This window comes from Aedes albopictus, chromosome 2 (assembly GCF_035046485.1).
Source record: "Aedes albopictus strain Foshan chromosome 2, AalbF5, whole genome shotgun sequence".
NCBI lineage: Eukaryota > Metazoa > Arthropoda > Insecta > Diptera > Culicidae > Aedes > Aedes albopictus.
The window spans coordinates 494583633-494607649 of record NC_085137.1 but is presented as its reverse complement, the minus strand read 5'-3'; the positions used below and the strand labels follow the sequence as shown (position 1 = coordinate 494607649).

At 38.5% G+C, this 24017-nt stretch overlaps 3 protein-coding genes across 7 annotated transcripts in view; all 3 read right to left on the bottom strand.

Moving 5' to 3' along the window:
• LOC109423369 (dnaJ homolog subfamily C member 5 homolog) overlaps positions 1-2139 on the bottom strand; it is a 35256-nt gene extending 33117 nt beyond the window's left edge. For 2 of the 4 annotated variants that reach the window (XM_062854276.1, XM_062854275.1), the window contains exon 1: positions 1456-2138. In XM_062854276.1, coding sequence (XP_062710260.1) covers positions 1456-1475 — 20 coding nt within the window. In that variant the 5' untranslated portion in view covers positions 1476-2138. Of the gene's footprint in view, positions 1-1455 lie in introns of all 4 variants that reach the window. The other 2 variants (XM_062854278.1, XM_062854277.1) reach the window with 2 other exon arrangements.
• A 3195-nt stretch (positions 2140-5334) lies between these two features.
• Positions 5335-10752, bottom strand: LOC134288684 (zinc finger protein 184-like). 2 transcript variants are annotated; one of them, XM_062854264.1, is made up of 14 exons: positions 10266-10752; positions 9932-10212; positions 9710-9871; positions 9443-9637; positions 8703-9005; positions 8430-8639; positions 8071-8364; positions 7834-8013; positions 7578-7745; positions 7432-7521; positions 6113-6505; positions 5841-6056; positions 5552-5719; positions 5335-5485 (listed from the first exon to the last, which is right to left on the bottom strand). In XM_062854264.1, exons 2-14 carry the CDS (start codon positions 10063-10065, stop codon positions 5350-5352), a joined length of 2649 nt encoding a protein of 882 aa, XP_062710248.1. In that variant the 5' UTR covers positions 10066-10212; positions 10266-10752; the 3' UTR covers positions 5335-5349. The 2 variants fall into 2 exon arrangements, with proteins under 2 accessions (XP_062710248.1, XP_062710249.1); XM_062854265.1 differs by having other exon boundaries at positions 10305-10319.
• A 9588-nt stretch (positions 10753-20340) lies between these two features.
• The window catches only part of LOC109423367 (uncharacterized), a 45616-nt gene continuing 41939 nt past the window's right edge, over positions 20341-24017 (bottom strand). Inside the window, exons 29-37 of the mRNA XM_062848683.1 lie at positions 23761-23967; positions 23417-23695; positions 23173-23352; positions 22627-22794; positions 22441-22566; positions 21337-21876; positions 21067-21282; positions 20830-20997; positions 20341-20770 (exon numbers count right to left, since the gene is read on the bottom strand). Of these exons, the coding sequence (XP_062704667.1) occupies positions 20650-20770; positions 20830-20997; positions 21067-21282; positions 21337-21876; positions 22441-22566; positions 22627-22794; positions 23173-23352; positions 23417-23695; positions 23761-23967 (2005 nt within the window). The 3' untranslated portion in view covers positions 20341-20649. The remainder of the gene's footprint in view (positions 20771-20829; positions 20998-21066; positions 21283-21336; positions 21877-22440; positions 22567-22626; positions 22795-23172; positions 23353-23416; positions 23696-23760; positions 23968-24017) is intronic.

Here is a 24017-nt window from a genome sequence, read left to right as displayed (position 1 = left end):
ACACAGTTACCCAAACTTTTGCTCAAATAGCATCAAATTAGTCAAGAAATCATATAACCCACGCTGTTTGTACCATTCCATTACAGAAATGGAGAACTGATCATCTCACCATACAAAAATCCAGCTCACTACTTTCAATCTAGTACTTCACTGATTGCTTCCTATTGACACAATTTTTGGAACGCGATGAGATACGTATAGTATCTAGTCGTGTAAAAAATTTCAAGTCAATTGGTTTGGAATTGACTGAGTTATAGCGAAGAGTGCCCAAAATACCGGCCGCTGCCCAAGTGGTTCGCTATCCTACTTGAGACGATCTTGAAGTGTTGATTAAAGGATTATCTTAAAACTCTATGCGTTCCCCTGAAATGCAAGAATGACCAATTAGCAGAGAAAGCTCTCAGATAAAACCTCTTGAGCTGAAAAACAAGTTAGGTTCCGGTTGGGACATCTCACCTAGGAAAACAATGGGATAGTTGAGCTCAGGACTGAAGTATAGATTAACGTTTGAGAACCACTGCAGCCGGAGGACAAACCGGATTATATCTTAATTATTGTCGTCTGGCAGTAATCAAAATCTGCATTGCCGACCCGCACTAATTATACACGGCAATCAGGTGGTCGACAATAGATCTGCCTGCGAGCGATTCATGGCTAGGCAATGTGTAGTCTAAATTTAATCAGAATCTTATGTTCGTCCTAGTAGCAATATGTTTTGACCTTTTATTATCCACAACATTGTATGATGGTAGAAAAGGACCCTATGCTATGCAGTAAACCATCTGGAAGCAAAACTTCTAATCGTGCGTCAGGTGAGACCCAGTGACCGACACAACTTCCCTCAATTGGGTTGTTTAGTGAATAAAATATTGCTATTTTCTATAGCCTAATCGAAAGAGCTCAATTTTCTGAGTATAACGTGTTTTTTTTATTCCAATACCTTTGTTTTGATGGATAAATTAACAAAACAGTTTTCATTTTTGTGGATAGAATGACAGTTCAATCGATAAAGTGACAGTTCAACCCGAACAAAAAAATTTCCCCATACAAACTTTAAATGCATTTTAAAAATAGTTCCCGAACTCCGAAAATTATGAAATTTTGGATTTCGACTAATTATTGGGCGGAGAATCCGATTATGGAATAATCCGGATACCTCTAAAGAACCCAATTATCTCATCAACTCAAAAGCAAACTTCCAGCTGCGTAAACACAACAACAGAAGCGCCATGAATGAATCATACTTTTTGAACAACACCGCAAAAGGCCACCCCACTAGGTATTCATCGATGGAGCCGAGTTTTTCCTCGCGTTTTCTTCTCCACCATCGGAAATCGATTTTTCTCCACCACGCAGCAAACGTCGACGATGACGATGATGATGGGGCTTCACTGGTTCGCTCGCAGCACCTTGACCTAGCTTTTGGAGTGGAGCACTTCTAGGGATTTGTCTTACCTCAGTTTCCTTTTGTCCATTTTCGATTCCGCGCGGGCTAGTTCCGCTTTTTACGATGCGTTTCCGTTGCCTTCCGGCGATGTTGCAAGCGAGCGCCTCCGACGAGAGCGGACAATCCGCTCGGAAGCAAGTAGTTTTCTTTTTTCGGGACTTTTTCCCTTCCTCCTTCGGGGTGTGTGATGATGATTGATGACTGTGATGATGGTTCAGAGCCAGAGTCTTGTTCTTCGTTGTCCTCTGATCTGGTTTGTTTTTACCCGCAAATTTCAACGTTCCTTCACACTCCGCGACACGGACAGCTGGCGGACAATCGATCCGTCACAGATCCCGGAATGTACCACTCGGAAAAACGGTATTTTCAGGAATTTTTCACACCACAGCTAATCTTCACGCGATTTCGAATTTTCTTTGCGTTTTTTCTTCGCCAACCAACACACTGCACTCGCACCGACGACGACGACGGACGGTTTCCACACTACACGCTCTCACTCTCACTATCAATGAAATTTTTTCTTCCACCAGCACAAATTTAGGGTTTTGCTGCGAGGAAACACGATAAAACGCCGCGCTGCGTTTTGCTTTGACTTTGGAGGAACCGCCGCGGTTGAGCAGATGTTGAAGAAAATTTTCGCTACCTCGTCTCCGGCAGACAGAACGAGTTTGTGAGCAGAGCAGGCAGCTGACGAAAGAACGACGGCTGGCTCGCGGTTTCGACGCGAGAGACTTTCGGTGTGCAGAATGAGAGAGAATGAAGAGACGTCAAAAATAGTTGACAGCGCAAGAAAAGCTCAACGAGGGGTCTAACATTTTCCACTGGAGGTTAGCAAATTTCAATAGGGTTCTTGATCACACAAAGAATATATATTATAATAATTACAATGGGGCAATTTGAGCACCTCATAAAAATCACCTAAAATCTAATATTTTTCTATATTTTTAACAAACCGACCTTACAGCTCTACTACTGGTCTGATATGGAAGCCATTGAAACGTTAGAACGAATTAGTTTAAGCCCACTTAGAACAATAAAATTGAAAAACGTTGGCCAAATTACCCCGAAGAGGGCTGAATTAGAGACTGTATATATAGAGACATGCAAAGACGACTTCTTTTGATTGTTGTTTTTCTTCTTCGCCAGACTTTGTTTTCATAATTTTGCTGGCGTACTCGATAGGTAGCCGATTTGACAGTTCGATAGGTAGATTTGGTTTCACTCTTTGCGGGACTGTGTTATAAACAGACTGTAGGCTGAATAAAAACACCACTTAATACTCCTGTTGTTCAAATACATTAGACAGCTTTAAAATTAGTTTATTTTCTGTATGCATTAAGTTGACACACTACAATTCAGTAACACATTTTGAAAACGACCTATAATCAATGCTACACCATTGATTATACGTCGTTTTCAAAATTTGTTACTGAATTCAATGTCTATAGATATATCGGTGCATATTAAGTTTGTGTTACATTAGGCGAAAAAAATCTTCATTGAAAATAGGGTGCTCAAATTACCCCGACGGTTTAAAATCGACGCAAAAATCAAACTTTTTTCAAAAAATTTCTATTAGCATATAAACACGAATTGACTTTGATATTTTCATGTATCTTGCGTAGTATTATTATCAGAATCATTATGATCATACGATGAACGAGAGATTTATCGTTGTTTTCTGCATGTTAAAACGACTTTTGCTTAGGGTGGCCATACCCTGATTTACCCTAGTCGTCTTCTTCGCATTTCAACCATAAAATCTTTGTAAAACTCAATACACATTCTGTGATAACACAAAGAGAGGATCGATAAAGAGAACTCGAAAATGTCAGTTAGGCCCTAATGAAAAATCAGTGTCGATATTAACTTGATCAATTTATATATTTTCATCAACTCTCTCTTCTTCAAATTGAAGTGACAAGATGCAAAAAAGGTTGCAATTTTTGGTCATTAAACGCTAGGTTGCAATACAATCTCGCATACAAACGTAATTTGTGTTGAAAAATATGATGGTTAGTTAGTGGATGCCCGGACCGTCCGACCTAAATATTGTTGTATTTATTACTGTGGAAATATCCACCAGACGTAATAACTACATCTGCCTTTCTAGGCAACCAAAGCGGACAACTACGATCCAAGAATGGAACAAATATTGTGGAAATCTCCACCTGAAATATTTGTCCCAGGACCCTTTTTGAGGAAGAGGAGAGTTCTTTCAGAGAGAGATACTCTCATAAAAATTGTTCTTATTCAGAACGTTTATTTAACTTACCACAAAGTGTAAGCTGGCATATGTGCGTTCTAACGCCGGATTAAGTTTGTTCTCAAGAAGAAGCTAACACCTGTGCAATGCCCTGACACTAAATGCATGGCGACCTAACTACTCTATCGATGCATAAGCCTGGTCGCACATCAGTACATTTGTGTGCGTGAGCACTCCTAACACTCCCGCCACCTGTCTGACAGTTGGCTCTTTAAATCCTGTAAACAACCCGGGCCACGTGGTCACTGCCAGCATTGCACTGACAGCATTTTCCTACACTGAGAGTAAAACGGTTTTGAAATTAAGAAATGCTAATTTCAACAATTTGTAAGGTTGCTATTTAATGTGCGGTTTGGAACGTTCGTGCCTCGAACAGTTAAAAAAATCGCCCGTTTTCTGCCTTCACAGTCAAAATTTGATGTGTAAAACGTGCGACAGAGTGGCCGGCCTCGTGATGTTTTGCTGGGTCGCTCACATTTTTATCTACGCTCTTTCGTATTAAGGTTATCACGTCCGAATGTATGGGTGGCCCTTTTGAAGATGTATAGGTCTCGGTATAGGTGCGTTTCGGAAAACATAAATAAGAGTGTTTTAAACTGGTAGAAAACAAACCTATTAACAGTGTACCACATACAACCGACTACCCTATTTTATGTTAACCTTGTTGATATACATCTTGATTATCCCGCCCTTCTGGTAACCATGTATTTATGATCATTAACAATAATAAACTCACTTCTAGTTGAACCTCGAATGTAAACACACGTAGTTTGTTTTTCTCCGCCGTCTGAAAGCCGTCCGAACAAGTCTTTGGTTTTCCTCGTGTTGTCTGTTTCGCCGCGCCACTCTTCAAAACCAACGTTTACACGACGATTCTCGACATTAGTGTTTGTGTGTTTAATGTCACTAATCCTTATAGAGATAAGTGACATTTCAACACACGAACACTAGCGCAAATTTTTCCTCACACAAAAGTGCACGCCGATTGAAAGGCTATTCAGATTGCATATGCAAATATTACCCAATCGAATTGGGTAAAACGGGTAAATAATGATAAAACTAACGTCCGGAGCAAGAGTGCGAATATTTTCCTCGCAGTTTCACAACTACATCTACAAAAAAGGCACGCATACATTTGAACGTGATTACCTCTATTCTGCAACAATGACAGCAGAAGGTCGCATAAAAAACGAGGTAGTTTGTGCAAAAGTGATAGCAAGGAGACTCAATTGACGAGGTTCGTCTAAAAAGGCGTCAAAAATAGGGTGTCGAATCGACCTTCGACCAGTGGTCAAAGAAACTCAGATTATAATATGGGCATCTGTATGAATTTATGTTGGCGTGTCAACTCTCACTAAAAATTTGACGTTTGAGCGGTGCTGGCACCGCTTAAACGTCAATTTTTCTGTAAGAATAAGCAGGCCATTAGTCTAAATTCGAAATTCGTGCAGAAGTCCATATTGGCTCTCGTTTAAAAGCTTGTTCGGCTTAAAGGCTACGGTGTATTTTAACAGATAAGAAAAAAAATGCATTTATTTAACAATGTGTGTATATTCTTTAATTTTACCATTTTGCTTCGTTCAATGGAGTTGTTAAATACTTTTTCTAAAACTTGCCGAGTAGTAAATTGATTTAACTATTCGTTTGCGACGGCTTGTTCCATGATGGTCGTTTCTGCTTTATCATCGGGCTCGAGCTCGGCAACGCCAGATGACGGTAAACCGCTGTCATGATACTCATCATGAGTTTTCATATGCCTGTCTAGATTTGCGCTGGAATGATAACATTTGTCTTGTAAATAATATTGACAAGGAATTTAAAAAAAAACTACAATGTACCGTAATGTACACGATTTGCTGCAAAAAGGGCACTGATATTTCTTCGGTAAATGTTTTATCATGTGTCCAACCCGTTGCGGAAAACTCGAAAAGGTTAAGTTACAGATGTTACATTCCAATGACGCAGCGTCACGGTTGTGAATCTTCATATGTCTTACTAGGAATGATCTGAAATAGTACGAACAAATGCTGATCAACAACATAACTGCGGATTTTTACTTGAATTATCTTGTTTAATAAATAAGTGAATTGGATTCTACAATGACTCATTACTTTAATCGAAATTTACCTTATGGTGAATTTCGCATCGCAAATATCACAACCGTGCGTTTTTGGTGCATGCACTGTTTTCTTGTGCGTTGTCACATTATACCTCAACCGGAAGCTTTTCTGGCATATGTCACATTTGAAAGGTCGTTCAACGTTAGTTTTCGGCACCACTGGTTTCAACTGCTTGCGCTTATGAGCTGGGTCATGTACTGGAATATGTCTTCCAAGTGTATGTCTGTAAGTTAGAAGAACATTAAAACTAGCAAACAAAATGGGACCCAAATCGCCTACCTATCATAGAAGGGCCTGCCACATATATGACACTCGAATTTCTTTGGGCCATGTACCTTCCTCTTATGCGATAACCAGGTCCGCATACATGACGATACTTTACCGCAGATATTACACTGGACTGGTAGAGAACCTTTGGTTTTCTTTGTTTTTGAAAGTCCTTGATTACTATCTGCTGGCCTACTGACATTCTCGTGAACTGCTTCGACTGTTATAATTTCCGGTACCTCAAGTTGAAAATCAGATTCTACTGACGACGAGTGTGATTTAGATTCCGATTTTGCTTCTGACAGCCCATTAAAACTCTGCTTTTTATCATCTAATTCTACTTTCTGTGTGATCTCATTAAATGATAATCCATGAGGATCTTTCTCGTGTTCGTCAAAAAGCAATCTGAAAATAAGAAATGGCATTATATATGTTTTAATTCAAAGAATACCATGTTAGAAATGGTTGATTCATAAAAAAATACAGTTATGTTTAACTTGTGCCAAATGACCACTATGACAAACAATTTATTAAACAAAGAGAAAATTATAATAGTTATTTATGTGACGGGTTGCAAAAAGTTGAATTTTTCAGCACGAGTAGTACATTTATCTAACGAGGCTTGCCGAGTTGTATAAATAGGTTCGAAGAGTGCTGAAAAAATCGAGTTTTGCAACGAGTTGCATACAATATTTTATGCAATTCAGTGTCATAATTTCTATTTTATACTACTCATTTCAGTATCATAATGCCCAACTTTTCAGTACCGGTTCATAATGCAACTGAAATGAGTTGCATAATGAAAAATAGTGGCATAATGTTCATAATGTAACTCATTTGAGTTGCATGATGAACATTATGCAACTCAAATGAGTTGCATTATGAAAAAATCATTGCCTAAAATTTTGTATGGAACTCGTTGCAAAACTCGACTATTTCAGCACTCTTCGTATTTATCCAACTCGACAAGCCTCGTTGGGTAAATGTACGACTCGTGCTGAAAAAATCAACTTTTTGCAACTCGTCACATAAATATCTATTATGCAATGTTTTTTTTGTTATATAACTCGTTTAAGTTGCATAATGTTCATGATGAAACTCAAAAGCGTTGCACTATGAACATTATGCCACTATTTTCCACTATGCAACTAATTTGAGTTGCATTTGCATAATGAACCAGTTCGGAAAAATTTACCATTATGGTACCGAAATGAGTTGTATAAAATAGAAATTATGAAACTGAGTTGCAAAAAAAATACGGCGTATTATCATTTAACTTTGATTCAAATTTTGTTGGCAGTATTAAAAAAAAATAATAATAATTTTGCTACCTTGTTTGGTCCGGAAAGCTGGTCAACGGATTTTTTATAACGATGCAATTTTCTCTTTCGTGAGTTTTCAAGTGCATCATAAGATTCCAACTGAAACGATGAGGATAATTAGTAAAGGCTAAAGTAAGTATAATGTAATTCCATACCGGTGGGCACATTCTTTGTTGCAAATGTGACATTGGTGTTTTTTTGGTTTATGTGATCTCATGTGAAGAGACTTCATTTTCATATTCGAAAAAGTTTTGTTGCACAACTCACATTCTAATACCACGCCGTCGAATATGTGCGTAGCTTTATGTTTTTCCAGGCGGGCTCTAAAAGACGAGAAAAGTGCACAACTTCAGAATCTCTGAGAACAGTATAACAATATCCAGAAATTTTAGCGAAAAAAGTATGAATTACATATTTCTGAAGCTTCTGTTGCAAACTGTACAACTATGCTTCTTTGGTTTATGACTTTGCATGTGATTCGATAACTTAAGTAAACTTTTAAATTGCTCATTGCAGTGTTCACATTGTACAGGTTTCGCACTGCCATCTTCGTGCTTGTGTTTCGAAACGATGTGCATGTCCAATCGGTGTCTGTAATGAAGAAAGGGAATTATAGATTTCGGCATGGAATTGTTTTTGTAATCTTACTTCAAATAAAAACTTGCACTGCAATAAGGGCACTGAATGTTCTTTTTTCTGTGGGCAGATACATAGTGAAGCCATAGGCGATGTTGATCCGGACAAACCTTGGAACATTTTGAACACTGCAATTCCGAAACAGAGGAAGTCTCATTCTTTGGCATTGCGGAGATATCCTTCAAGTTCGATCCGTCGGTGTCTTTATTCAATTTCTTTGATTTATTCTTTCGTTCTACTTGCAATGGGTAGCAACCGGCCTTCTTTGCCTCTGCGTGTCTTGCTTTGTGATATACCAAATCACAGCTATTGTTAGAAAAAAAATAGTATTAGCTAAGTCAACACAAAGAATTATGTAACATATGATATACCGTCTGCGAAAAATGGCATCACACAAGTTACAACCGAACGTTTTAGGTCCATGTATCTGTTTTTCGTGGGCTTCCAGTTGGCTTCGATACTTGAATGTTTTCTGGCATGTACTGCAATCGTATTGCTGCTTTAATTTCTTTTTGCCAGTTTCTCCAGCCTCTGGTTTTCGTCTTTTGCGTTCACTAATGGGATCGATCGTTGACTGATGCCTGGAGAAAGAAACATTTTAATTTTAATCTCAGGAAAAATCTAGATACCACACCAGCACATACCCATTTCCTTGAGTCACCCTAGCACTGTGCTCATCATCGTTCGTATCTGGTTCTTCGTTTAGGTCTTCAATTTTCACTGCTCCTATATCAATCATATCCTCATACCCTGTTGATTCCTCAGTTTTAATTTGTTGACTTGAATGATCGAAATCATCTACTAAAGTCCATGTGGTATCTTCAGTTGGTTCAGTTTTCACTACGACGTGTTCTTGCAACGGCAGCTGTTGCTTATTCATCTTAGGTTTATCCTGAATTACGTTGGATAATTTTGCGTGAATCTCCAAATGATCATCTAACTCTTTGCTGAAAAATTAAATGGCCTAGAATAAGAAATCATATATCGCCTAGTGATCTGAAGAAACTCGGAGATTCAGATTCGGTATCTCAAAGACAACTTTAAATACAGTCATTTACAACTATAAAACCCTTTCCATGTTAATATTTTGCGGTATATATATACCTATAGGTATAGGGCTGTTTGGAGATCGCAGAAGGAAGGAATTTTTCGTCCCATACATCAATGGGAAATTCCTTGCCTGAATCGTCCAAGTAATCGATTGCCCCTAACAATCACCAAGCATGCTGCGCACTGTGAACGCGCTACCAACGATTCTCGTGACAATCAATTCACTGTGAGGTGATGGTCAATGAAGAAATTTTCGACTGCGTGTGTAATGCTTGTACAGCCTTTCTCAAAACTTATTTAAAATAATCAGTAACACAGGAATCAACTATCTTACCGTATGGTAAACTGCGCGATGCAAAACTGGCAATTGTGGCTTTCCAGTCCGTGCTTCTCTATTTTGTGTTGCAGCAATTTAGTCTTCCGGTGGAAAACTTTTTCGCACAGATCACACTCCAACGAAGAAGCAGCTTTCTTTGCCTCTCGTTGGCGCTTGTTTTCATGCATTTTTGCATGACGATGCAGTGAGTTTCTGGAAAAGGGAATATTTATTTTTATTAATTAGCGAAATTATAGTTACAAACAATGCCGAAACAATGCATACTCGCGAATGAATGATTTTCCACATTCCGGTTCCGGACACATAAAGTTTTTGGGCCCATGCAATTTCATGTGCATCATAAGTTTTCTACGATCCTGAAAAGTTTTGTGGCATACATCACATTGACCAGGCTGATGCCTTTTGCTATGCTTTTGTAGAGCATTCCTGTAAGAAAAATAATGTATTTAAAATTTCATCAAACCCGTAAAGTTGCATTGAGCTTACTTATTTGAAAATGTACTGCTGCATATAGTACAAAAATGTGACTCAGCCATTTCGTTTCCGGCTGGCTGCTCTCGCACGGGTTCAGTTTCTTGCATTTTGCTTAAAAGTAGCTGAGAACGCTCATGTTTTTTCATCTAAATTCTTCAACATAAAATAAAAGCCTAAATGTAGTAAATGTAGTGAACTTATTTGGATGTACGTCTCCTATATTTTCCAGTGCAAACTCTGCCAGGGTTTAAACATTTCGGGATGAATGGCTTCTCGCTTTTGTAAACTCAGAACTGTAAAAATAAGAACCGATATTCTTACGATACTTAAGTTTGGGTTGGAATACCTCGCGCGTCCTTAAAGAAATCCGGAATCTAGCACGTACCCGGACCCGGACGTCATTCAACAAACGGCACTTTTCGTAATAAACAAAACTACTACCTAATTTGTTTTTGTTATGTTGCTCGCTCAACATCGCATTGAACTCTGTTTATATTTACTTAAGGATAAAGAAACGCTAATAGTGTATTAGTGAAAAAGAGATTCAGTTTTAGTGAAATCGAGTGTATTAGTGCAATGTTTACAAACATTTCGTTGTTAGCTGTGAGAACTGTCATAACATTTTTTTGTCACCTGCGAAGAAGTAAACATAAACAAGATTTCCGATGAGCGGGTAAACGATGTTATGCCCGGTTGAGACGGTGCAAGTGATTTGATTCCTGTCAGATGAAAATACCCAATTGAATGTAAATTGAACGTGTAAACACCACCATTCATCTCACTTGTGCAACTGACTTGATTTGATCGAAAGTTGAACATGTTGAAAATTCAAGTCAAACGAACTCATCTCACTTGCCCCGTCCAGAGAAGTTGTTATAGAGATGCGCGAAGACTGAAACCAAAGGTTCCAATTGAGCCGTCAAACGCGGTCCCAATCGAGCAAATTCAAGGAAATAGAGAAACATGGGAAATAAAGCGCAACATGTAAGCACATGTAAGTATGTTAGTGCAAAGCATGACGTCACTTGTATGCTTGACATCTTATGGGCAGATCAAACTAACACGCACGCGAAAATATAATTTTGTTCACCGCAAAAACTGATTGATGTTTGGCGTGATGTAAATAAACATAACCTAAATCCTCTTCGCGCTTCTCTATAACAACTTCTCTGGCCCCGTCTAAGCCCGCGATTCATTTGAGTTCAATTCAAGTCATCTGTCAAGCGAGATGAATTCAATTCATCTATTATTTCTATTCATTCAATTAGACGGAGCAAGATGATTTCGTTTGACTTGAATGAAAAAGTTCAACATGTTCAACTTTCGTTCAAGTCAAGTGAGTTGCTCAAGTGAAATAATAGAGTTAATAAACTATAGAGGACGAATGTCGCTGGTGTTCCTTTTGTTCTCGCTCGGGAACATGTCGGGTATCTATCTGTCAAACTGCATACTTTTTCGCTTTGACACTTATATCCCTGCCTATCTCCGCCAGCAAGAGATGTTGCGGCGGCGACGCCAGCGACATTCTTCCTCTATAGTTTATTAGCTCTATTAGTGAAATGAATGGTGGTGTTTACACATTCAATTCGCGTACAATTGGCTATTTTAAACTGACTGGAATCAAGTCACTTGCACCGTCTAAACCAGGCATACGCCTCGCACGAGTTGAACATTCAATGTAAACACTTGCGTCAACTGAGATGCATTCATGAGCATCCCTGGTAAAAAAGATCGTATAGATACAACAGAATGTATTGTTGGTACAACACGATGAAATGAATGGTATTTACCATTATTTCAATTGTTTGAAACGATAGTTACAACAGATCCTATGGTTTTCCACTTTAGAATGTATTGTAAATGTCATTTTAACAGATTTTAATCATAGAAAATGGAGGTTGTTATGTATCTTTACCATAAAAAAAATCCAGATTCTCCGGAGCAAATTCAAATCAACTACCATTCAATTTATGTTGTTTTTTTTTTATTGAAATCTCTAATGGCATTGATTTTATTGTGCATGTATTGTACACGCAACTAAAAAACCTTATGAAGTTCATAAGATTTTTGCTATAATTGAACTATATGAAGGCCATGAGGAAAATCTTATGAAAATTCATTTTCATGAGAATTTCTTATGTCATGCAATAAGGATAACTTATGAAAACTAGTATTTTGATGAATTTCAATACAGCATTTTTAACAGGAAAATACGTACACAAAGGTACACAATACAATTTGTTGTTGAACAGTTAATTTTTTCATTATTTAATGGTAGTTTATGGCGATTGTATTGGAAATTTTTATCCCGGGATTGAATGTCTACAGTCATTTGCTCAGTCTAAACACATCATTTCATTGTATTGAACATCTTTGAGGAGTTTGCATGTGAAACGTTCGTTTCAATTGAACAGTCTAAACCAGGCATTAGGGTGGATCCTGGGCGAAACTTGGCACGCTTCAGGAATAGCCAAGCGGCACACTATGGGCCAGAAATCAAAATTTCGCGACAAAAGTCAAAAAAGTTGTTTTTCTAAGATCAATCAATTTTCATATTTGTATGATTGTTTGGGCTATGTTTGATTATATACCGACTGATTTTTTCGATTTGTAACAAAATTGTATCGTTTTTTGTATGGAGAAACTTCTTATGAGCGAAAATTCTCGATTTTAACCAATATTTAAAAAAATGTGATTTGTGGTGAAAAATGTGATGAAAAAACTAGGAGTGTGTAATGTCTGAGACATAACCGCAATGTTGACGTAGGACTAATTTTTAACGCATAATAAAGAATTTGGGGCTCACAGATGAAGTAAACGTGTATCTATTCAGCAAAAATAACGGCCAGAGTAAAATCACTATATGCTAAAGACTCGAAATCTGGCGATTGTTGCTGGTAATGATGATTCCCGTATCATGACGATGATGCTGCCGAGCAATGCCTTTAAAGTTAAAGGATTCGTCATTGAAATAATCGTCATCATTGAAAATTCGAAAGCAGTTTTCTCGTACAAAGTTGAAATTTCCGCAGTGAAAATGTATTCACTGTATTGCGGCTGAAGATTGGAGTAAAGTGAACTTATTTTCACTGCAGAAATTTCAGTTTAGAATGAGAAAACTGCTTTCGAACTTTCAATGATGACGATTATGTCAATGACGAATCCTTCAACCTTAAAGCGCATTTGACAGGTATCCTACTCGATTGGAATGACATTGACAGTAAATTTGGAATTTCAAATACCAAATATACAGCGGTGTATATTTAGTATAAAAATTAAACTTTATCGATAAACTAAACTATAAAAAATTAGAATTAGTTGAATTTTTAGAAATAATTGAATAATGCTCCAAATAACTCTTTCGGAAGCTTTGGGGCCCTTAAAAGAACCATTTTGGTATAATTCATTGCCACCCATGCCGCCACCACCGATTGATCCGAAAAGAATCGAGGCTTCATTGGACAGAGGGCGGTGCCACCCGCTTGCTCATCCGTTGAAGCGGATCTTTTTTGGGATCTCGCTGCTGCTGCCGCCGACAATCCATGAAAGGATCGGGGCCCCGGCAAACGAAAAGTGACGCCAATCGAATTTTCGTTTGCCGAGGCGGATTTTTCTTTGGATGTTGCTTCCGCTACTGCCTCCACTGCCGATGGATCCGAAAAGAATCGAGGCTTCATTGGACAGAGGGCGGTGCCACCCGCTTGCTCATCCGTTGAAGCGGATCTTTTTTGGGATCTCGCTGCTGCTGCCGCCGACAATCCATGAAAGAATCGGGGCCCCGGCAAACGAAAAGTGACGCCAATCGAATTTTCGTTTGCCGAGGCGGATTTTTCTTTGGATGTTGCTTCCGCTACTGCCTCCACTGCCGATGGATCCGAAAAGAATCGAGGCTTCATTGGACAGAGGGCGGTGCCACCCGCTTGCTCATCCGTTGAAGCGGATCTTTTTTGGGATCTCGCTGCTGCTGCCGCCGACAATCCATGAAAGAATCGGGGCCCCGGCAAACGAAAAGTGACGCCAATCGAATTTTCGTTTGCCGAGGCGGATTTTTCTTTGGATGTTGCTTCCGCTGTTGCTTCCACCGCCGATGGATCCGAAAAGAATCGAGGCTTCATTGGACAGAGGGCGGTGCCACCCGCTTGCTCATCCGTTGAAGCGGATCTTTTTTGGGATCTCGCTGCTGCTGCCGCCGACAATCCATGAAAGAATCGGGGCCCCGGCAAACGAAAAGTGACGCCAATCGAATTTTCGTTTGCCGAGGCGGATTTTTCTTTGGATGTTGCTTCCGCTGTTGCTTCCACCGCCGATGGATCCGAAAAGAATCGAGGCTTCATTGGACAGAGGGCGGTGCCACCCGCTTGCTCATCCGTTGAAGCGGATCTTTTTTGGGATCTTGCTGCCGCTCGGTGCTGTCCGTCCGCTGCTGTGTGTGCCGATGAAATGATCGAAATGAGTGTGTGCACCACTTATATAAGTTTCATCGTGTCGCCTCACAGAACTATGCTTGATTGTGATTGGTTGGGTAAGACTGATCTCGAGCTTTTACTAATTTTCAGCTCCAGCCTCAGTCAAGGCACATCATTCAATTGAGCCCCAGCTAGGAAGCATAAATTTGTGGTGTTGTAGGTTTAAAGCTTTTACCATAGTTGATGACGTCAAACCCGACATCAACCTATCATTCACCTAATTTGATTTTAGCCACCAAACCTAACATAGACCCAATAGTTGATCGATGTTGGTCCAACAGTGGCCCAACATTCGATAAAAATTGACCCGACTTTAACCCGACATTCGACATTTTTTCAGTCTGGCGGAATCCAGAAAGAAATCAGAGGGAACAGCTTTTATACCCCTAGATTAGCAGATGCAGCTCCTCCCATTCGGCTGGCTTTCCAGAATATTTCATTTGCATGGCCCGCCCCGCCTGCTTCAGACGCTTCAAACGATTAATCAACCCAGAAATGGAAAAAATTTTCATTAAGCGTTAAAGTAAACAAAATATTGGATGATTTAGATCATTTTAATTCGAAAATTGTTAGAGTTAAACAATGTTTTACGGAAAATAGTTCTGATAGGGTAATGCGTTGCTGAATTCTGGGTGGAACCATTAGTGGCCGGAATTCAATCATTCATGTTTCGGGTGAACCATACTTTTCTCGATTGATGGAGTAAAATTATCTGATTTACAACTCTTGAAGAATCATTTTTTGGTGATCCTGATAAGGACCGTTTGATAAAGTAACGATTTCAGGAAGAAAATGGCATGAAACCGCCTTGCCACGCAATGCGTGTTGGTTTTCTCCGTGCTAATCCTGCAGGATGCCACCGGAAATTGGTAGGCCGCTTTCTGCCGTGGATAAGATTCATGACGCTATCAGCACGATAGCCGAGAGTCGCCGATGGGTAGTGCTCAGGTGTGGAGGTGACATCCACCCTGCTTGACTGATCCAACGAAAATGACGAAAGAAATCAGAGGGAGCAGCTTTTATGCCCTAGATTAGCAGATGAAGCTCCTCCCATTCGGCTGGCTTTTCAGTATATTTTATTTGCATGACCCGCCCCGCATGCACCAGACGCTTGAAACGGTTAATCAACCGAGAAATGAGAAAATTTCCATTTAACGAATAAAGTAATCAAAATATTGTAAGGTTAAGATCATTTTAACTCGAACAACGTTATAATTTATCGATGTTTCACAAAAAATGGTTCGGATAGGGTTGATAAATTCCGGATGGAACCATTAGTGGCCGGCATCATCATTCTTGCGGGGCCACCAAGCATTCAATCTTTCACTTTTCGGTTGCACCACACTTTTACCGATCCATGATGGAATGAAATAATTATCTGATTCACAACTCTTGATGAATAATTTTCTATGGTCCTGAAAAGAACCGATTGAATATTGGACGATTTTAGACAAAAAATGACATGAATTTATCATGCCACGCAATGCGTGTTGGATTCCTCCGTGCTGAATGCTGAACGCCGTCGAAAATTGGCCCGCCGCTTGTTGCCCTGGATGTTCCTGATGCTATCATCAATGCGCCACCGCCAATCAATCGGCGAAAGGACCGAGCCCCGAGGACAGCGACGCAACTCGCAAATTCGTATGTCGCTGATCTTTCTGTGGATTTTGCTGCCTCTGCCACCACCGCCGAGCAATCGATGAAACGTATTCTTTCCTTCGTCTGCCGCGTTAGACGGTTAGAAGGCGAATGTGCAACAGCACCCTTGCCGACAACCACCGACGCCGAGCCAACACGGCCGTCAAAGAATAATGAGCGAAAACGCAAACGAAGAAAGTGGGCAGCTCTCGTTCGATGCGTTCACCTCGAGACGACAAAGGCAAATGAGGGAAGATGCGAAGAAGCAGTAGCTTTTATATTCGACGGGAGCATCCAAAATGTGCTCCAAAATGTGCTCGATCGTGATTGGCTGGAATAAACATGGGTTCACTTTTCCCAATTTTTCAATAGTTTGTTATTGAAAAACAGCAAATATTATTATTGGATTGGACATAATTGGTGTAAAGATTTGCAATCGATTGGTGCCAAAATTTTGAAAATTCAACAAGAAATGGCTGAGCTATTAACGCTCAAAATCTCCACTTCAAACGTAACGCGGCTGATTTCTGAAAATTTAGAATGACACCCGGTATAGAAAAGAGAGACGTAGTCCTACGTCAAAATATAACGCATACATTTCCTAAAAGTAAATTAAGTATATTTTGCATATTTGATGCACAAATTGCGATGCTTTTAGGTTTAAAAATAAATTTTACAATATTTACTCAAATTTTACGGGTAAATTTGCCAATGTGTTCAAAAAGTAGGAGTATTCGACCGTATTCGACATGCAACCGGTCTAGGATGCTACTTTAGACTCTTGTTTTTCGAATGCTACCGGACTTTTTTGCGGGAATTTGCGGGAAGCCAAGTTAAAGTGATTATAGTGCTTCCCTAAAATTTTCAATATTTCAATAATCGTCCACTTTTGCCATTACGACGCTATGACTTTATGGCTTGCGAAACAATATACAAAGCAACAAACAACTTTTATTCTGTAAGGTTTTGTTTCAAATATAAATGTGGTTATAAGCTTTTAAATCAAGACCACAGACTTACTCAATGTGCATATATATATATATATATATATATATATATATATATATATATATATATATATATATATATATATATACAGTCGAACCTCCATGAGTCGATGTTCCTTGACTCGACATCGACTCATGGAGGTAAATTTTTCCATACTGAAAAATAATTTCTGGGTTACTATGATGGTCCCCCAAAATAGCTTCCCAAAGGATTTTTGTTCCACTACTCGATATTTCCTTGAGTCAATGGTCCCTTCAATATCGACTCATGGAGGTTTTACTGTATATATATATATATATATATATATATATATATATATATATATATATATATATATATATATATATATATATATATATATATATATATATATATATATATATATATATATATATATATATATATATATATATATATATATATATATACATATATATATATATATCAAAATTAGAATTTTAAATAAACTCAACGTACATACATATGTACAAGATGGATACATTATTAGTGAAATTAGGAACAAATCCACAGCTCAAGTGAGATTTTAACTCACGACCCTTATATGCTACACAAGTGCTTTACCGACTTAGCTACCGAGCCTATCACACGGCATTTTCAATAGGGAACCGAGCCACTTGGGCAGTAGTCTCTATTTTGGGCTCTTTTTGCTACAACTCAGTCAATTGTGAACCGATTGACACAATTTTTGGAACGCGGTGAGTTAGGTGTAGTATCTAGCCCTGTTTAAAATTCAAGTTAACTGGTTCAAAGATTATTGAGTTGTAACGGAAAAGCCACCAAAATAGAAGCCACACCCAAGTGGCTCGGCAGCCTATTATAAGGAAAATCAAATCTTTTCTCTAATCGCAAATATATCCATCCCACTTGTACATATGATCGAAGAGCGAACACAATTTATTGTTCAAATACCGACTCCAAGTCATTTGGCCGAGTGTCATTTGGCTGATTGCCGCTTGGCCGAACGCCATTTGGCCGAACGTCATTTGGCTGAATGCCGTTTGGCTGAAGAAGAAACGATCGTGCCACTGTTCACCACGTCAGTATAACTCAAAATAATCCCCTTTGATTAAAAAGAGGAAAAATCTCTGATAAAATATTGACAGTTTTAACGTCAACTAATCCCTGAATTATAAAATAAGAAAGAATAGTTAATGATTGGAGGAAGGAAGAAGGAAAAATTAATGATGATCAAATTGGCAGCTAGAATGTGAAAAGAGGTCTCTGAAATATTTTGAACATAATTCGGCCAAGTGGCATTCTGCCAAATGCCGGACATCTGAAACACTTGAGCAGCGATTTTTTTCACCAAAAACTATACATACATGACATCTATACATGAATTGAGATTATTAAAAAATCATAATTGACCACACGAATTGATGTACCGAAACTTTGCACTTTGAGTAAGTGTGTGATATTGGTTTAAACGTCTACAATCACAGTCTTACCTGAAACGAAACCTTCCAGAATAATAGTAGTATGTTGCTATGTGTATTGTTTCGCAATCTATAAAGAGATTGCGTCGTAATGCCAAAAGTCTATCTAAGAGTGGATGGTTATTAAAGCACAGCGTAAAACATTGTAAAATTAACGCATGCGCTTAAATCATTCTATCTCGGTCTCCCGCAAATTCAGGCAAAAAAGTCCGGTAGCATCCGAAAAAGAAGAGTCTCAACTAGCTTCCTAGATCGGTTGCATGTCGAATTCGGTCCAATACTTCTACTTTTTGAACAAATTGGCAAATAAACTGTACAATTTGAGTAAACATTGTAAAATTGTAATTTAAGCTTAAAGAGAATATTCGTTTATAAGAAGTTTCTCTATACAAAAAACGATACAATTTTGTTACAAATAAAAAAAATCAGTTGGTATACAATCAAACATCGCCCAAACAATCATACGTATATAAAAATTGATTGATCTTAAAAAAAACAACTTTTTTGAATTTTGTCGCGAAATTTTGATTTCTGGCCCATAGTGCGGCATTAGACAAACATCAAAGCGACGTTGGTGGTATAGTGGTACACGAGGTTGCCTTTCCTACAGCCGGTCTAGGTTTAATCCTAGTCGACGGCATTGATATTTCTGAAACTAACACACTTTTCAAATTGTTTCACCGGCAGAGTACGGACCGAAGCACGGACGGACTTTCCCGCTGGCACAGAGACGATTTTAGCTGACCGCTTCCATACTACGACAACTCAATTGAGTTCTTTTTAGTGAATAAAATACATAATGAATTTAGTGAATGACGTAGTAACATTTTCCGCGCACGAAAATGTGCGTTTTTGGAAACTCTAAAAGTAATTCTTGGGCGGCTTTGATGAGAAATTCGAAGCAAAAAAAAAAATAGAGCGTTCAAACTGTTTTGACCAAATTTGAAGCATTTTCCCATAGTTTTTATGTGGTGACGCTAGAACAAATCGTGTTATCGCCCTATCTCTTTTGTTTCAAATATGTCATCAAAGTCGTCAAAGAATCACTTTAGGAGCTTACAAAAACGCACATTTTTGTTTTGTTTGCGGAGAACGTTGCACCGTTTTTCCGTACAAAAGATAATAATGGTTTTCTAGAAAAAATATTTTTTCTTGAGTTATAAAAATAACACGCCTTTTTATGTTTTTAAGAATGTTTCTGGCAATAGAATTGAATTTAAATCGAATGTCAGAAATATTTCTTCTTTTGAATCCTGGCAAAAGATAACTTTATCTTTGCTGCAACCCGTAATAACACCTTTACAATACCTAAATCAATCATTTTTAACAAAAACACCTTCACTTTGCACCAAAAGAGATAACGATCGTCTCTGTACACGAAACGGTTGAGAGCTTTGCTGACAAACTTACATGAAATATTGATCCTGGAATTTTAGGTAGGAAAATAGCAAGATCAAAATTAAAACTGGAAGATCTTACGCCGTAACGCACCATTCTGAGGTGATCTACCCACGTTACGGGACTGTAGCACATATCAACCTGCAACCTAGTATTAGCCACCATTTACAGGAGTATAAAACTTGCGCATATCGTTCCTATCCATGGTTTCCTGTGCTTCAGTAACAAGTCTTTCTTCGTGATCGTGATGCCATTTCTTTGTTGCCTTTCTTGCTACCCTGCACTAGTCTCTGTTGAGCTGGGATCAGCCTCAACCAAGGTAAAAAGGTAAATGTTTCTAATTGGGTGTACAATTTTTAGTTTATCGTGACGGAACTAAAATGTGACAAATGACATATACGATAAAATACTAGTTTCAATTAAAAACTACTAGGACGTGATAATCACTACAGAAAGTTTGATTGTCTTCGCAGTTATTGTTGTGGTCAAATTGCTATTTGCTATTTTCATCGAATAATATCACAATCGTGAATTGATGTACTGTACAAAATTTTATTCTACTCCAGTTTCTTTGTTGAGACTCTATATCGACATGGATTTATCAGTTCACTGTTGCAGTCAAAGCTTATTAATCATGAAACAGGGCTACTATTCAATCCACAAAAATTTCTTCGTATCTTAGTAACTCGTACTGCATTGAAATAGGGGTATAACACTTCTTACCGTTCGATAACGACGACGTTGCCTTTTCTCACCAGCTTACTTACTCGGCAGAGTTCTGCTTAGCGGATGTTTCTGAATGCTCATCGGATTCAGCACTAGATGGCGGCGAAGCGGTGTCATAAAATTCATCATGTGACTTCATGTGTCTGTATAGGTTATTACTGCAATTAGGAAGTTTTTTTTTGATTTCTGGTTTCGAAAAAAAAGGGCGAATAGGTACCGTAACGAACACGATTTACTGCAAAAGGGACACTGATATTTCTTTTGGGCATGTGTTTTCATATGTTGGCTCCGCATTCGAATAGTTGGAAAAGTTATATTGCAAATATTACACTCCAAACCCGATGCGCCCTCGTTGTGAAGCAGCATATGCCTTTTTAAGAACGAGCTAGAATAGAACAAACAAAAAATGTGACCTGAAATTATTTCTTAGGTTAAAGAAATTGCAATCGTTTACCTCGTAGTAAATGCACTTCCGCAAATATCACAAGCGTGTGCTTTCGGTCCATGTACTTGTATCTTATGTGATGCTAAGGTGCTTTTCAGATGGAAACTTTTTTGGCATAACTCGCATTTGAATGGTGTTTCAATGTTAGTTTTATCCACCACTGGTTTTGACAGATTGCTCTTATGAGCTGGGTCATGTATTGTAATGTGCCTTCGCAGCCCTGGCCTGCAATTCAACTCTACGTTAAAATTGATAAACATGAAAATGTGAATTTCTTACCGATCAGCAAATGCCTTTCCACATATGTGGCAATTGAAATTTTTCGGACCGTGTACCCTTCTGGTATGTTGCCACCATTTCCGTCTAGATGGAAGCACCTTACCGCAGCTATTGCACTGGAGTGCTAGAACCATTTTCTGAACAGCTGAACTATCATCTGCTGGGTCTTTCACGTTTGTTTGTTTCAAATTTGGGTTTTCCAGCAATCGGAGGTCTTCATCATCTGAAAGAGGTTCAGCTTTCATCTCAGTTGATTTTACAGCTACTATGCCTTTTTCGTCATTGCTTTTTATATCTTTTTCGACACATTTCTGGTCATTATTTGACGATAAATCGTCAGATGAATATTCATGCTTGGAACGACAGTCTTCTGCTTTGGAAGTATCTGGTGATGAATGTATGTGTTCCTGTTTAACTAGTTCACTTATATTCCTTGTTAGTTTTCCGTCTTCGGGCTTCCATTTTGTATCCGAATTTACTTTATTTTCAACTTCATTGGTTGATATTTCAGAATATTCCGTCTGCGCATCTAAGCGTGAGCTGAAAATAGAAAAAAAATGATGAAAACTGCTTGGTATTAATGAAAACTTTTCTTGTCATCAGGTTATAACTTCGGCGTTTGTTCTACATGCTAAATATGTACACCTATATTGAATTATTCTAGAGCAATCATAGGTTATAGTCCGTCATCTGGGAATTTCTGTTCATTATTCTTTAACTCTGCTATCTTAAAGTTTTATTCACCAACTTCGATTTTCAGATCATCAGTTCTTGTCTATTGCATGGTTTCAGAGTCCCAAAACCGACCCTCTGATTTTGGTCCGCCATCTTAAATTTTGACCAACTCCTTTGGATTTTCTGATCATTATTTTTGAAATCTAAGCATCTTACTTATATTTTCTTGTAGGAATCCACATACACTCATACAGATATCGCCTCAATTCGTCGAACTGAGGCGAATTGATGTGTGTGATTCGACCCTCCGAAACTTCTATCGAAAGCTGTTTTTTTTCTGAGTGCACAACCTGTCAGAACATTTTGATGTACAAGAAAGGCTAAAGCGTTTAGGAGCATACTCCTCATAAATACTATCGATGGGCTTACCTGTTATCTTCGAGAGCGGGTACCTCTGAATTTCCCGCAAGCTTACGAAGACTGCTTGAAGCTGGAATCTCTACCAGTGACCAGTGCTCTTGTTCGTGCGTTTTCATATGTGTCAACAAACTCGCTCTGAAACGAAGAGATATCCGAAATGTTTACTCGTTTGGTTTTATCAAATCTAACACTTACCGAAGTACACAATCTTTGTTGCACAGGTGACACCTGTACTGCTTTGGCGCATGGGCTCTCATGTGAAGACGCTTTAATTTATGGTTAGGGAAAGTTTTATTGCACAACTCACATTCCATTACAACGCCGTCGAATACATGAGTTCGTTCATGTGTTCTTAATAGGGTCCTGAAATGAAGGAACTGTTTGTAGTTTTGGGTAGGTAATTCGAAAAAATCTGAATGGCAGTCAGGATTCCCATTGCTACTGAGATAAACAGCACGTCTACTCGTATACTACAAAACCGTCCATTTTTTCTGGATTTGACAGGTTCCTGAAGTTAATTCTAGGCATAATTTCTCATGAATCCACAAAATAGATAGAGCTCCAAATTCAACATATAGAAATAATAAGAGTTGGAAGATTTTGTTACTACTGAGTTTACTACATATCATTTCTGATTCTTTCTTAGTTTTACAGATGTAAATACCCCGATGTAGGATAATTATTTTCTTGTTAGAAAATTTCAGGGTCATTTAGATGTACGAAGAAATAAACTTTACTTACTTATTCCTGAATGATTGACTGCAAGTCGTGCAGCCATGTATCTTCGGTGCATGAGTCTCCTTATGGCGTCGCCACTTCGTCGTTGTATCAAAAGTTTTATTGCATTGCGAACATTTTAGAGGTTGAAAAGTACCATCCTTTTGTTTGTGATTCGCAAGCATATGATTTTTTAATCGTTTCCTGAAATGTAAAGTGGAATTATGAATGGCCGCGGTGCGGAATGGCATTTCCGTTTTCCTCTTACTCATGATTAAACGTTTCGCTGCACAAAGTGCACTTGACCTTTTCTTTATGAGCCGCTTTATAGTGAAGCCACAGACGGTTCTGATTGGGCCAAACTGAAAAACATTTCGCGCATTGTAACGCTGAATCGGAGGAATTCTGCTGTGTTAGTAAAGGTTCTTCCAAATCGTTGGTGTCTTCGTTCAAATTTGATAATTTTTCGTTTTGCAGAGCCTGCACCGAGTAGAAACCTTCTTCCTTTTCTTTATTATGTATTCTTTTATGAGCTGCTAAGTGGAAGCTATAATTAAAGAAAAAATAGTCTTTTTAGAAAGAGCAAAACGATAACTACAATAGATTATTTACGATCTACGAAAGCTGGCATCACACAAGTCGCATTCGAAGATTTTCGGTCCATGTACACCGGCGAAGTGCTTTTTTAGCCTACTGTTCAACCTAAATGATTTAGGGCATAAATTGCACTTGAACGGCCTCGGTTTGCCATCGTCAATTGCCTCGGGTTTCTGTTTTGTAAGCTTACGCTTACGCCTGGCCCTAGGCGTTGCAATATTCCTGCAAGACATATAGATATATAAATATTTTGGATTCGAAAGACAATCAAT

What these genes read in the sequence shown, in the direction of transcription:
- LOC134288684 (XM_062854264.1), bottom strand. Translation starts at nt 10,065, where the DNA reads ATGAAAAAACATGAGCGTTCTCAGCTACTTTTAAGCAAAATGCAAGAA. An exon ending in AACAAAGAATGTGCCCACCG is followed by an intron (nt 7,522 to 7,577) that starts GTATGGAATTAC and finishes TCATCGTTTCAG; the next exon opens with TTGGAATCTTATGATGCACT. An exon ending in GATGCGAAATTCACCATAAG is followed by an intron (nt 5,720 to 5,840) that starts GTAAATTTCGAT and finishes GTACTATTTCAG; the next exon opens with ATCATTCCTAGTAAGACATA.